The sequence below is a fragment of the Teleopsis dalmanni genome, chromosome 2 (genome assembly GCF_002237135.1).
Source record: "Teleopsis dalmanni isolate 2A chromosome 2, ASM223713v2, whole genome shotgun sequence".
NCBI classification, from domain to species: domain Eukaryota; kingdom Metazoa; phylum Arthropoda; class Insecta; order Diptera; family Diopsidae; genus Teleopsis; species Teleopsis dalmanni.
In genome coordinates, this window is record NC_051847.1 from 169,296,885 (window position 1) to 169,313,171 (window position 16,287).

The 16,287-nt window shown below is 28.1% G+C and overlaps 2 protein-coding genes across 3 annotated transcripts; one reads left to right on the forward strand and one right to left on the reverse strand.

Moving 5' to 3' along the window:
- Positions 1-5,092: 5,092 nt before the first annotated feature.
- On the reverse strand, positions 5,093-6,510 carry LOC119681943 (putative E3 ubiquitin-protein ligase LIN). The gene is made up of 3 exons (XM_038095255.1): positions 6,364-6,510; positions 5,590-6,138; positions 5,093-5,519 (listed from the first exon to the last, which is right to left on the reverse strand). The coding sequence occupies exons 1-3, from the start codon at positions 6,469-6,471 to the stop codon at positions 5,292-5,294; spliced, it is 885 nt and encodes a 294-aa protein (XP_037951183.1). The 5' UTR covers positions 6,472-6,510; the 3' UTR covers positions 5,093-5,291.
- Positions 6,511-8,682: 2,172 nt separating this feature from the next.
- Positions 8,683-15,378, forward strand: LOC119680110 (serine-rich adhesin for platelets-like). 2 transcript variants are annotated; one of them, XM_038092782.1, is made up of 9 exons: positions 8,683-9,056; positions 9,254-9,391; positions 9,454-9,587; positions 9,653-9,768; positions 9,837-10,122; positions 10,179-10,316; positions 11,235-11,857; positions 11,924-12,245; positions 14,303-15,378. In XM_038092782.1, exons 1-9 carry the CDS (start codon positions 8,941-8,943, stop codon positions 15,328-15,330), a joined length of 2,901 nt encoding a protein of 966 aa, XP_037948710.1. In that variant the 5' UTR covers positions 8,683-8,940; the 3' UTR covers positions 15,331-15,378. The 2 variants fall into 2 exon arrangements, with proteins under 2 accessions (XP_037948710.1, XP_037948711.1); XM_038092783.1 differs by having other exon boundaries at positions 10,182-10,316.
- The last annotated feature ends 909 nt before the right edge of the window (positions 15,379-16,287 follow it).

The following is a 16,287-nucleotide window of genomic DNA, read 5'->3' on the forward strand; positions in this document are numbered from 1 at the left end:
AGAATTTATATTTTTCTCTAATTTTGATTTATAGTTTAAAGAAAATTTTTTTAAGTAAAAATTATTTTTATCCTATGGCTAGTAATCCATTTCAAATAAAAATCAATTTCGAATAGAATGTAAATTTTGTAATTTTATGATTAATAAAATGAGTTACTTTTAATTATGAAGATACTAGCATATATTTAGGAAACTATTATAAACCAAAGTATTATATGTACGTGTGGAACTGTAGTCGCAGATAAGTAGTAATTTATAAGTAATAAAATTATTTCTAATTTTTCGATAAAAAATTTAACAAATTAAAGTGATTGTAAATATTCGCTTCTTTAGGAAATAAACTATATTAATTTCTACTGTTATTATCTTTAATGCCATCGTTAATTGTATTCGCATCTCTGACCTTTTCCACTACATAATGTATTCTGTAATTTTTATTTGAATTGATCTCTTGTGTTTTTGTGATAGAACTTAATGGGCTCTATAGAGCTTAAATGATAGAGCTTAAAGAATTATCCATTCAAGTGCAAAATTTATATACTAAGAAGAAAAAAGCAAATTTGCAAAAACAATGATGTTGTGTCGTGTAGAATACAAATATGTTTGTACATATAAAGTTCATTTAAGTGAAATAACAATATCGCTAAATAACAAAATATCTATTGCAAATAAATTATTATAAAATAAAGCTGTATGAAGTATGAAGTATATATAAACAAGAGATGTGTGTCACTTAATAACAAAAACATTATCAAAACCTAATTTTATTACTTTAGTAAATCATATTATGAATTTTGTTTTTGAAAATTGTGTTAATTAATTAACTTAATTATTTCACTTAATTATTAATTAATTTGTTCATTAATAGAATTGAATCGAAAAATATCCGTTTTTTTAACTGAAAACTTAACTTTGCTCGAGTGGTGCAACGTCATTTTATATTCTAACATATTCCTCCAAAATTTCCTATACCTCGGAAATATCATTTTTTGGTCCATGCGATGTTTCTAAAGGCTCATTTAAAAGTTCATTTGTAATTTTCCCCCTAATAACGTAAGCCAGCCTAATTATACATTCAACAACATATACAAAGGCAGAATTTTTGGTGCTTAAATTAAAAATTCAGATGGAAACATTTAATTGAAATATATCAATAAAATATATATAATACATGAAATATATTTAGTATGTTCATAGTAAGTTCATATGAGTACAATTATTTGAAAAATATCAAGTAAATCAATTATAATTCTCATTTTGTTTACTTTGTATATTCTATAAATTTTGGAAAGTGAATTTAGAAAAGTTTGTTCACTTAATATAATACGATAGTCACTCGATCGTTTGTGTTGCTACTTCTATTTCCATTGGAAAAGTACATATATTTGAAACTTTTGTTACAATTGATTTAAAGCTTTTAACTTGTGCCACTAGATTAGAAAAATTTAATTCAGTCAATTATATTTAATGTAAAATATTCCAAAATATTTTAAAAGAAATTGGCAATATGTTGAAAACCATTTAATATAAAAAAATTAATTATATTTAATGTAAAATAGTCTAAAATGTTTTGAGAAGGAATTTTTAAAACGAATTACAAATATATAGAAAATCAGTTAATAGAAAAAATAAATTATACTTATTCAAAAGGTATACATAAACTTTTAATAATTAAATGTTTTAATGACCAAAAGAAATTTTTTTAAAATTAATTTTTTCACGGGCTAATTAGTCAGTTATTAAATAATGATATTTTTTTAAAAAAATTTTTATTATTTAGTATAAAAATCGTTTAAAACTAAATAATAAAAATTTATTTTTTTAAAAAAATATCATTATTTAATAACTGACCAATTAGCCCGTGAAATAATTAATTTTAAATAAACATTTAATTAAAGCATATTAAAAATAATTGATATAGAATGGTCCAAAATATTTTTGGAGTGTTTCGGGATTCAAAGCCCATTCACCTTTGTATACGCTACTGAGTACATCACATTAACTTAAACCACTTCATGAATTTTTTTGATTCTGATTAAGTGAAGCACATTTAAAGCTTAAATTAACAATAATTATTGACACGATTTTTAAAAAAATTGAGTATTAAATTACTATATAATTTCTTTAACATATTAGCTTTCACTATTTTCCACAGTTGTTGATGTTTCTAAAAGACATCCTTTAAATTTAAAGTACTTCCGGATACTGCTTTATAAAATCAGCAAAAACTTAACTCAAATATAGTCAACGAATTATTAAATGCAATTACAATGCAAAATATTCAACAAATTTTATTGTACAAATATTTAATATTGTAGCTATATGTATAAATAATTAATTAAATAAATGAATATATGGTATATTAACAGACACATAACATGCCATCAGGATATTTATTAAAGGCTTCATAAGCTTTTAATTAAAGTTAAATATTGTGGTCAACACTTAGTCATAGCAAGACAAACAAAAAATTAAACTGCATAAACCGATTTGTGTAATGTAACTATATGACACTATGTATTATTATATATACATACATATATATATTTATATATATTAGTTAATCATTTGTGTGTTTATATGTGTAAAATGTAAGATAATATAATAAATATATATACTATTATCAACTGTAATTAAATACTACCAAGCGTAAACCACAGACAACTTCAGTAGGTCAAACGTAACAAGTTACGACAATTAAAATTAACAGAAATTTAAGTAAATTTAATTAATTGAAATGATTAACAAATTAAAAAAAAAAACTGCTAAAATCTAGATGTAAGTCAAAAAATAAAAATAATATTACTGTTAAAAAATAAAACAAATAGGAAAAAAACTATTATAAATTGCATTAAAATTTTATTAAAAATTAAGCAAAATTTTTTTTTTAATGCAGAAGGACAATCCTCAAAAGAGAAAGGACATGTTATGTTAATTAATTTGAGGGCAAAATTAATTATTTTTAGGTTTTAAATAATTTGTATTTAATTTTTTCAAAAAAATAATATTTATTAACTATTTTGGTATTTTTGTGATATTTATATTGTGTGTATGTCTGCTAATTAATTTACAAGCATAAAATTGTATATATGATAAATTAAAATTATGATAAAAATTATAAATTAAATTTTAAAAAGAGAAGTTCTTTCTTAAAACAAATAAATATGAAAGTTTAAAAGAAATGAGTGAGAATTTTTTTCATTTTTAACAAAATATTTGTTGTTAATGGTTCTATAGTAATCGCTGCAAACGCAACAAGTCCGCTTCTATTCATCCTAACATCATGGAAATTTGACAGCATATCCCTTCAGTGATCAAGGACGTATTTAATGGAAATCAAGATAATCTAAAAATAATACAATTCTAACAATTTTTGGATTTTATAACTAAAGATGTATTAAATATAGTTCAAGGGAATATAGAATAGATAATGTGAAGATAGTAAAAGCAACACGAGTCTTTTACTATGTATTTTTGTTTATGACCATTGACGTATTCAGTGAAGATCAAGTGAGTATATACCTATTGAATAGATAATTGAAAGATAATAAAAACAACACAACTCTTATGTACTTCTGTAATAGTAACTAGAAATGTTGATAATGAAATATTAGAAAATTATATGCGCCTTTGGACTATTAAAAACATACACACAAAGAACCTTCAAAGTAGGGATGTTTATTAACAAAAATTTCTTTTTTTGATGAATTTTTTATTTACCTATTATTCATATATGTATTTACTTATATATAATCTACACTTTAAATCGAAACTTGTTATAAGAATATATAACGATAGCATTCTATGAATGATTTGTATCTTTTAACTCGCCTTCCATTGTTCTTTATCAAATTGTGCCCGGAATACTGTGGCCCCCAGACCCTTGCGAGATTCACATAATTTTACTTGTCTTGGTTTTTCAAGAAAATCACCTATTAAATCCTAATATTTTGATATGGTCAAGAACAAAAAGCATACTGGCCAAAAAGCATAATGGGGATGGAGTCTAAAAAACAATCGATATTATTTGGACTCAAAGTCTAATATTGTAAGTTAACCAACATAAGCGAGATTGAGTCTTTAGTCTTTATAACACTAAGAAAAAGGTCCAGTCGAATAATAAACAATGTATTTTGAAAAATTACTATACATTATAAAGCTTTATTCTATTAATGTGCCGTCAAAAGAGTAAAAATTATTTACTTTCATAAACGGCTCTAAAAAGTCGGTAGATATTATAAAATATTGTATTCACTACAGAAATATATAATCCACTAACTTCAGTGAAATCATATAAGCGGACTTAAAAAAATTAAATATTTTGACACTTATATTTGTTACACTTTGTCTTCGAATTATATATACCGATTCTTTGAATTCCATCCCCATTTACCCGGGTAACTTAAAATATTTGAGCTTATGTCAACTGATTCTTAATCCCCAATAAATCAATAATCTAAAAATATTGGACTTTGACTTAAAACTATATCGACTGATTCATGAATTTAAATTTCATCGTCAGTTACGTTTAAATATTTGATCAAATTATTTTGACTGGTTATTTGAATTTAAATCTCATTTAATCGGTTACCTTCAAATATTATACTTTGTCTTCAAATTATATATACTGGTTCTTTGGTTCTTTTACCCCCATTTAGCCGTTTAACTTAAAATATTACACTTTGATGCCAGAATATTTCGACTATTGAAATCGGCTGACTTATAATAATAGAGTCTGATATCAAATATGTACTATGGACTGATCCTTTAGATTAAGGATGAACTCATAAAGTTGGTTACTTATAACCTCTGATATTATATTTATGTTAATGGAGTTTGAATCTAAATGTTATCGATACCGTTAAATAGTTTGGTTGACTATGATTGAAGCATTTCATCTAGTGTTTTTAATGTTTTGTAATATTTAATGATATGATATACATGAAGTTTTACTGCAATATTTATATAAAATTTAAGTATTTATTGAAACTATTTGTGTATGTATTTCCTATACATTCATACATATTTATAAATAATATATTAAATTTAAATGTATTAATAATATGTATGTATCACTACGGTCACCAGACATGTATTTCTGGCATAGACTACCTGTAATTATCAGAATTATGTATATACATATTTTGACAATCTTATACGCACTATAAACAGAATTACTAAGATTTTCTTTAGAAAAGACATAAACAGAAAAGATAGTAATATTTTTGTATAATATAAATTTTTAATCTACAATGTACTTTTTCAGTTATAAATAATTCTTAAGTAATCTGTTAAACGAATTTCGCTCTTCGTATGAGCCCATCACTTGTAGCAATAAAAACATTATTATTCGATCCACAACATAAGAAATTCACACAACTACCAACGTCCACTTCGCCAATATCTTTTGGTCTAGTTGAATCTAAATCAGTTAAGCCTTTAACTTTATTATCGTAACCGCCGGAATAGAGAAATTTCTCATCAGCGCATATGGAATTCACAATCATCTCATGACAATTCTGTTTCAAGAATATTTAATAATGTAAGTATATAAAATTGCTTAAATATTTTAAAAATATTTCAACTAACCGGCAGTTTCCATACATTTTCAAAACGGAGACGTGGCAAATTTTTCACTAACACTATTCCCATACCAGTACGATCTGCGAAAGCTAGGAAAGTACGCTTTTTGTCCACAAGAGGTCCGGCAAATGTCAAAGGTGATTTTCCAGGAAATACTGCTTTGTTACTATATTTACCCGATTTCGTTGAGTTCATTTCCGATACAACCACATCCAAATCACGCACTGTGTATATCAATGATTGCTCCGCCGCTAATGATTTAACTTCTTCAACTAAATTATATTTAAAAACCATTTTGTCCTTTATCCAATTTGTAACGACACCCTTATCATCGCCCGTGTACAAGGTTTCACCGTCGCAGTACATCGACTGTATTGCGTCTTCACAACAAAACAGCTCCTGCACGTTTTCATTGTCGTAGGGTGGGAGCATGAATTTCACAGATCCATCACAGCTACTCGAGTAGACTTTGCCATTACTATTTATTGCTATGGCATAAATATACGCCTCGTGTGCGTCCACTGTTTTAATTAGATTTAGATCATTATCCCAAATCTGTAAGGGAAATTAATTACACATTACATTAGATTACACATTTATGGATTTTATTTTGTGCGTATGCGATGCGAACTATGAGTTTGCCATTGCCTCGTCATTGGCTATTGCTCTTTTATTTATTTTTTATTATTTTCTTTTTTTATTTTTTTGCTTTTTTCTATTTGTTGAGTGTATTTCCTTTTATTACAACATTAACAAATTGTTATATGGAATTATACTGACTTTGATTTTACCATCGGCACCGCCCGAAAACACTTGATTATTGTAGTAAGCCACGCAAGTAGCATCGCCCTCATGCTTCTCCGTGGAGACCTTTTCAATTTTCGCCATAATCACAATATTTTCCGTATTTAAATTAATCGACGTAATTCACGGTACTCTGCTCTTTTGTTTTATAATAGAAGTTAAATTATTTAAATTAAATTATTTTATTTTTTTTTCCTATAAGTTTATATATCTTAACCGACATCGAATCGAAATTAATGGAAATATCTTTTAGTTTTCCAATTTACTTATCTTTTTTTAGAGAACTTCTGGCAGAATTCTTTAAACAGAACTAATAGTAAATTTTCTTCCAAGTCAGATCTCGACCCAATGTTTGCCGAAACGTCTATATTTAGCGTTCGCTATTTATATTTTCACGAACAGAACCAACATCCGCAGAGTGCAAGACATTCAACTACCGGAATTGTTTTCTTTTTTGTATATTTACTGAAAGCGAGAAATGTAATTGGATTTTATAAATTAAAATTGTATTAATTAATGCCAAATATATTGAAAATATAAATTTATTAATCATTTTAAAGATTTAAACAAAAAATAAATAACAAAAATTCACATAGCCAGGAAGGAGTTCGGAGTTCGGAAAACATATTCATAGTTGTGAAAAAGTTTTATATGTATATCTAACAAAACTGTCAGAACCGATTAGAAATGGTCAACTAATCATTCCATAATGTCTGTCTTTTGTCTTTTGTGACGCTGCTGACTAGAAGAAAACTGTGTTTTACCTCATACGACAGTTCCAACTTGGCCTGTGGAATATTAAAAATGTTTGGAGGCTGTTTTCTTACCAATTTAAAGAGCATCTATCCTACAAAATTAAGCTAGCCTCTTTAAGTTGATTGATTTTACTTATATGGGGGTGTAGTGCTTTTTTCTCGAGCTGTGCTGTTATTCGTGCGCGGACGAATCTTCGCACTTTGTACTTTTATTAATGGTCGCCTTCATCTGGCGTGTGAAAAACATTTATCGGAGGACCGTTATAACAGACCGTTATTTACGCCCAAATGTGATTTACAAAGCCAGCAACTCAACCTAACCTAACCTAAACCACAACACAGTGAGGATATTAATTGATCCATTATGATAATGTGTAGAATGAGATGAATTAGTTATTGTAGTAATGTGCGGATCCGCAGTTGAATTTATTATTAATTCACACATTACACAATCAATTAATGATTATTAATCGACCGTTTATATGACCAATTGATGATCATTAATCGACTGATTACATGATCAATTGAGATTATTAATTGACAGATCACATGATGAATTGTTGCGGATGATGCTATATAGTAACGAAAGTGACCTTTTATTTATATATTTATAGATACTATTTCAGCGTAAAGCGTCATCAGCAAATAATGCTAAAGTTATCGGTTGTGGTCTCGGTATATCTGCTCTATAAATGTCGAAAAGCGTTAGATATAATGACACACTCGGTTCTATAAATTGATCTAAGAGTTGCGTTATTTATTTTTACTTGAATAGGACGATCTTTTGGTTAACACTTGTAAACTGACGGCTCTTCCGCCTCTCCATAAGCAGTCTATTAAGCCCTTAAATTAAAGATGTTGGAATGGCCTTAAAAGATTTTTCTCCTTTGTTTCCAGAATGCATCATGTGGCGGTAAGAATTTAGAACATTTACGATTTAACTGTTCCCCTTATGCACCCCTATTTACCTGTTTAATTTCTTTCAATTCTCTTCTCGCCGCTTTGCGAGTTCTATTTCTATATAATAAGGCATTTCAGATATTTATTTATAGTAAAGAGTAATTGTTAATTTTTCTTCCTTTAAATATTAAATATAAGTTAATCATATTTTCCATATTGCTAGTTATACAAGGAATTTTACTATTGATTATCTTCGTCGTTGCGATAGTTTAAATCGAGTGAATTTTAGAAAAAATCGAATGTTCATGCATTCATTTTTGTCTTTTTAAGCTGGGTGGACGTGGACGACTATGCCTAAGTCATATCAAGAAAAAACAAAATATTTTGTCAAAAATTTCATATCTGAATATATATTAAATTAATTTGACTGTCTATAGTTCCCTTTAAACAATTATCATATAAAAACAAATAACTTTTTGCTAAAGTTTCTTAAGAAATATTTTTTACGTTTTTCTAGAAAATCTTGATGCGTTCTGTACCTTATGCACGAAATGTCAAATAATGGTCCATATTCATTTTGTACCGCTGCTGATTCTTTCACTTTATAAGTTTTGACATAAAATGAAAGGTGTGCCAAATAAGAAAAACAAGATGTTTTGTTCATTTTTCATATATAGAAGTGCTTTATTCCTTTAATTTATGAAGTATAAATATTGTTTTATTTAACAAAAGTTTTGATAAGTAATTTATCAATAAAATTTCTACAAAAAAGTGTCCTAAAAGAAGTATAATAAAGATAATTTATTATGTTACTTTCACAAGTACAACGCGACCGCAAGGCGGATTTAAAATAAAACAAAACAAGCGTATTATAGATTTATAGTTTATATTGGAAGTTATGAGTCCAGAGTACCACTTACATAGTTATTACGTGCTCCTTATGACCATTAATGTTACCTTAACACTAATCGTAATGTTAGCGGCGTGCCTATGTTGCAAGAAAAAATTACCAAAGTGAGTGAAACTTTTTTCTTTTTGTATTGGTATGCACAGTGAAATTGTTGTTGCTTGCAAGGGAAAGTGAGCACTGCAACTAATCACTTTTCAGCTGAAATATTGATCCGTCAATATGGACACAATTTAAATTAAAAATATGCACACAAAATATTACATTTAATACAAATCCTTTCTTCTTTTATATTTTTTTTTAGAAATGACCTGCTCGGTCTTGAGGGTATGGTCAAGCTGAAAAACCCCGATGAAGTAATTGTGGTTACGACACTAGGTGTTAGTGAGTCACAGGCCGATCTAAATTTATCTACAATCTCAAATGCAGATTCGGAGAAAAGGTTTATATATTTATTTTATTTAATGTTTTGTATAATTTTTATTATATATTAATGCAATTTAGAGCAAGCACCGCTGCACACCGCAGCTTACCGGATATACCCGTTGCTGAGGTTAATGGCGATAACGGGTCCGAACTATACGAAACAGTCGCTGACAAAAGACAATTGAATGCACAAGACAGCCAGGACAAAAGTCGTACGTACCGTATTAAAATAGAGTATAAAAAAATGTATATATATATGTATAATTTTGTTTATTAGCTTCTCCTAGTTTGAAAAAACTTGCCAGTGTTTCTCAACACAGTTCTATAAGCCAAGCTGACGATGTAAGTTCACCTTATTCTCGTGTTAAAAACTCACCACATGATTACGCTAAAGTAAGTTAATGATATGATCGAAATAGTTGAATTTAAAATTAATATTTATTTACAAAATATTTCATTAGGTTCGTTCTACCGAACATCCATATGCACAATTAAATGTTCCATCAACTTCCGCAGTGGCACAAGCTGCTGCAACGAATAACAGCCAAAATTCTACAAATACTGAATCAGTAAATCGAAATTCACATCACAGTGGTTCCTCGCTTAATCTCAACGATAACACATCACAAGTTGAAATACCAGCAGCATCCGCAATAGCCGGTATGATATCAGCCAGCCAGGACTTACCATATATGACACCACCAATAGCAAGTCAACATTTCAGTGGCGATTCACAAGATTCCTCAAGTAAATTAGCTTATGATCAATGAATTTTACCAACATTTTTATTATTCATTTTCTAGAAGGCTATACCAGTATTAGTGTACGTGAACCATTAGCTAATATACTAGCACAGCAACCAGCAAAGCCAGTAAAAAGAAATGCACCACTAACAAAAGATGTAAATGATTCCCATTATGCAACAGTATCAGATGATTCAGGTAACTTTTTTTTTATAGGCACAAAAGCATTATAGAATTAAAGCATTAACACAAATGTGTATTTAAAGTTAATCGTTTAAAGGTTACTAATGACAGTTTATATCTCCTAAATTAGCAAACAAATGATCACATAAGATGTAAATAATGATTTATGCTCCTATCTTTTGCTCCATATCAATTTAATTATTGCTATTTTAAGTCTACAAATAGTCACCTTTTATAAATTATATCACACATATAACCGCAGCTGAATGTTACTAATTAGCTATTATACTATTTAATGTATTTGAAGAAATTAAAAAGCAACTAATTTTTTGAGTAGTATAAAAATATTTTATATTTCCAAATAATTTATATCCTATATCATATTTTCTACCGCTCTCTCACTCGCTGAATTATAACTTCCATTTCCCTAATATATTTATTTTATAATTTTTATTATTCTATATTATAGTTTATCTTATAGTTTATATTGTTAAAACTCAAGGAAAATTTTGAATTTAAACACTTTCTTATCCTAACACGGTGTATTCACTAGCTAGGTTTAGCCCAGAGTTTTATGTTAGTGAAGAAGTGAAGTGAAGAACTGTGTGCAAAAGCATACCCTGTGTAGACACAGTGTGAGAGTATAAGGCGTTTGCAGCCAGTACTATATAACCGAGCTTAAGGTAGGTTATTTAACACTTAATATTTTAAAAAAATTAATAAGCGTTAAATAATCAACCTTAAGCTCGGTTAAATTAAATGTTAATTAAATTGGGTTCGCAATAATAATTACTAAATTATTATTGAAACTAAATTCTTAATATAAACTATTGTTTTCAATAGAGAGTTTTTTATCGAACTGTAGTGAATTGTAACAACAAAATTTTAATTAATAAAATAACTAAATAAACTTTTTTTTTTGTTTTTGGTTAGATGAAACTTATGCTGCTATTGAAGATCCAAATGGTCGTATCATACCCAATCTTACGGCTGATATATACACAAGCGGTTCAGAAACTTATGCCCAAATCCAACCAATGCAATCCAATTCAATTGTAGTTTCGGTAGAGATAAATAATCTTAATTCCAGCAATTTATCGTCCACAAGTCTAGGGACTAACTACAGTAGTTTTCAACATATAGAACATAGTCCTAGTTCAGTTTCAACACAACAGAGTATCAATCACAATAGACCGATTTCTGATCACGTAACACCCATACCACCGCCCGTTGATAGTTTACGTGCACAAATGCACTCGAGGCAGGCCTCATCATCCTCTAATAATAGTTCATCAATGGGTAATTTAGGTTCACCGAAACCCGAAAAGCGCCAAGCTAACTCTCCGCTACCACCTACACCAAAATCAAATTCTTCTCAACAACAATTGCATACGATCAGTAATAGTAATCTAGCATCTGGGCGTAGCTCTATTATATCTGTAATTGAGTGTGGTATTTTAACAGAGAATGCAGAACGACCAACAAATGATAATTCACCACAGAAAAAAAGTAAAAGTCTTAGTCCCTCCAAAGATATTGAAGGCATGTATGCTAAGGTAATATTATTATATTATAATTTATTTATTAAAAACAATTAATAGTTATAATAAATTTATCAATAGGTTATGAAGAAAAATAAAATAACAAGAAATTCTTCTTCATCACAAAATAATTCACCCGTTTTAACTCGCAAGTACAATGAAAATATTAATGCAATTGGTTTAAGCCCTCTCGATGCAGCAGCTGATGAACTATTGGAAAGTAGTAGAATAGCATTTAATTCGATTAATGAAAAAAATCGAACACGTAGTAATAGCTATACTGCTAAAGATCATAGTTATGAGACTATACCTGCTGATGCTATGCGCGGTGCCGTCGGCATAGAAAATCGAAAATCGGATTGCTATGCTAATATATTGCAAAAGGAACGTCTGCAAGAAAGTGGTGAGTTCGCATTTTAATCTAGAAAAAATAATTGCCAATGTTGCTTTGGTCCTAATTTTCCTAATCCTTTCTATTGTTGTCTCTATTAAAATTGATTTATTTCGCCACATTTCTATTGCAAAATTAGTTTTTCAAAAATGAAATATTTCTGCAATTTGATTCAACAAAAATATCAACTTTTTTATTTGGATGAAGCGGTTAGTATGAATAAAGGCTTGTTTTCAAATCTAAAAATCTAAGCAATTTACGCTACATATTCAAATAAACTATATGCATGCTATTTATTTAATATCAGACATTACTGATTCCTAGTTAGTATGCGAAGTATTTAAATAATTATATTTTATTTTAAATATATTATCTCTGATTCATTAATTTTCTATTAGTTGCTACGAGTATATATTTTTGCAAAACGAATTATGGTAAAATAATTATTTACCTTATTATTTATTTTAAGAAAATTGTTTTGCTTTTTGTTTCTTATTTATTTTTATTATTATAAAGTATTAATTTTTGTTTAAATTATTGTTATTGTGACAGTCCAGAAAGTGCTTGCTTCACATATGCTTTATTCTATCCATCACATCCGCAACGTTAATTAAACATTCTAGAGACTTATACTACCTTTACATTGTGAGATTAAGTTCATCTTTACTTTTAATCTGAACTGTTTACATTATACATTGGAGATATATTTTCATTTTTTATTTGCATTTTCAAATTTTCAATGTTTGATTTGATTAGATTTTGACATTTCTTTTCCAATTCTTCTAAGATCGTAAAAAAATCTATGATATTAAAACATTTACAGAGTTCACACACAGAGAAATAATCACCATTTCTAATGAGATTAGTACTTTAATCTCGATTATTGCTTTAATCTCACAATGTAAACACCGTATTATGTTTTAGTTGATCTTAGTATGCTACAAGTCCTTGCCTTAAATTACATCTTTGTTGAACGTTCCAGTTGGTTTTTAACCAATCAAGGTTTGTACCATAACACAATGTACGAATAGGTTTAAGAGTATCCCTAACATCGCCCTTAGAACTTACCTGCATACCTATTGTATCACTTAAAAAGATTTTTTAACAGAAAGTACTGACATGACCAATAATTTTCTAAGAAAAGCCACTTTTTCACCAGTCACTGATAAGAATTCATCGGTGATACATTTTTTCAACTAATTTGTCTATAAATTTATCCCCAAACCAGTTTTTATATGTGACCATACATAACCATAGTTTATTAATTTATTTCAACTATAAAGATTAAAAAAAATTTTTTTTTACCGATTCCAATAATAATGTGTAACAATTTGACCCTAACGTTTCTCAACTGATATTCCATTTATAAATTTAAAATAATTCGCAAACTTATATGTCAGGACATATATTCAACCTCATACTTCTTATATTTATATATAAATTTGACATATAAAGTCTGAATTTAATGGTCTGATTTAAATCCGCAGAGATCTACTTTTAAGATCCCTTTAGGGGGTGGTGAATTGCATTTGGTCGTTGTGGTTGACGAGTGGCTCTGAGACGTAGACCCAGCCATTCTTGAAATATGCCTTCGTACCTATATTCACTGAATAATAATGACTTACCTGAATAAATACGACGAAAAGCTACAATATTTAAATTTTTAATTATTGAAACACAAACATATGTGTTTCCATTCCGTTAATATTATTAAAATATAAATTATTTATTCAATTATATTTATTAATTAAAATTATATTAATAATAATTTAATAATACAACAACATATGTTGCCGCACATTTTGGTAAAATATTTAAAGTATTAAGATCTATACTGATCTAATTTATTATTCCTTAACACTATTTCTACTTACTATAATATTAGTTTCTTTTATATAACTGCTTATAAAAATATATATTTATATATATATATATATTTAACATTTTTTGTTCATTTTCAACAATATCTTGTAGTTATCTTAACTATATATTTAGCAATAATCATTTTTAAGCTGCACGAATTTTATTTGTCTGGTAAAGTTACTAAATAATACTTTTTACTCTTACAGTTGATCCAAAGGAATCAATGTCTTCAGTAAACAGTAATACAAATAGCCAATTAATTAACCGACTAGACAAACCACCGATAAACTTAGACAGGGAACTTGCCTACCGAAATGAAAAACATTATGAAACTATTGCAGGACCTCATTCAGGAAATAATGATCCTGGTTATGAAACTCTTAATAAATCTAATAATAAAAATGAACCTGGACTCGAGAAAAAGTCATCGGACTATGATCCCAACTATGAAGTACTGAAAGATCCAAAATACTCTAATAAATCTGTAAATTGTGCAGGTTTATCAGATGATGGTTATGCCAAAGTATCGGAAAAGAAACTTAAAATCGATGATGACACTATTGATGGTTATAGCAAAGTACGTGGGGAAGATTGTGATGATGGCACCATTCCTGGTTATAGTACCATTGGAGAGCCAAAAAACAATGATACGAATCATAATTATGCCAGTATTTTAGAAACAAAAGCCGAAGCAACTATTAATACACCTGATACTGAATCTGATCATTATGCACATATAGCAGAAGCACATACATCAAATTCAACGAGTTTACCTTTGAGTTCTTCATCAACTACATGCAAGTCGACAGAACAGGATGATAGCACAACTCTAACAACGCGCTTATCTGAAAATACTTTAACCTCTCCAACATCAATAAACTCTTCGTTTATACTGCACAATAGTTCTTCGACAAATGTTACGAGAAGTACAAGCACTTTAAGTACACGTCAAACCCCAACATCATTATCACAATATGAATCTCTAACAGGCAGTGACACTGATCCAAACTATGAATCAGTATCTTACCTTAACACTAACAGAGAGAATCCATACGAGAGGCTACAAACAGACTATTCAGATACACAATTAAGTAGTCCGGTGACACCTGAAGATAATAAAAAGCCATCTCCCACTGGTGGAGATTCGGCGAATGGTACGATCAAGACAAAAAGTAATACATCGACATCAGACCTGAACGCAGAAGTTCTAGTCGATGATTATTTTCAAGTATAAATTAAATTAAATTTAAGTATTAAATAATTTTAATAAGTTAAAAACTATTAAGGCTTTGCTTAGCAATTTTTATATTTAAGCACATATCAGCAAAAAATAATTTTTTTTTGCTTTAAACAAAATACTTTATAAACTTATTTAATGTATTTTTAAGCAACGAAAGCAGTATAGTGTTAAGCGTTTCATGTACTTTTTTCATGAAGGTTGTAGGTATTATAACTCTTGCACTGTAAACTAAGTTATCGTAAGCATTTATATAAATCATTTTAAATTAAATAATGCTTAATATTAAATTTAATATTAAACGCTTGATAAACAATAAAACTATTTTCAAAATATATTTTTTCCATGGTTAAATCTTTAGTTGAAATGCACTACGCGCTTACATATCAAAATCAAGCTCTACAATAGATTCTATCAAACTTAACGCACATTCGCTATGAAATGAACTCATGCACCTTACTCTTACATATAAGCATATAATATATTGAAACTCTACGTATATGTATATTATTATACATTTACATATGTATACATATATGCATATATATGTATACTTAAAATTGATAACATGCTGTAACAGTACGACATGATGTCTTATTTGTATTCGTCCAGAAAATTTTTCTTTTTTACCAAAGCAACAATTTGAGCTGATTAATAGATAATAATATATATAAAAATACATATTTATTTTTTACATATTTTTTTTTACTGTACATTCTGCTGTAATAAAAATATTTTTCTTACTTGACATATTTTTTTTCTCACATATTTTGAAATGGAAAAATAAACCAAATATTAAGAGCTTAAATGATCAGATATTCACAATCTCCAGTGATACCATATAAGCTCTTAATTTCATATAATATAAATATATTATTTTCAACTTTAGAAACATGTTTAAGTACATTATATAAATAATGTTTAATGTATTAATTGCTGACTATTATAATATAA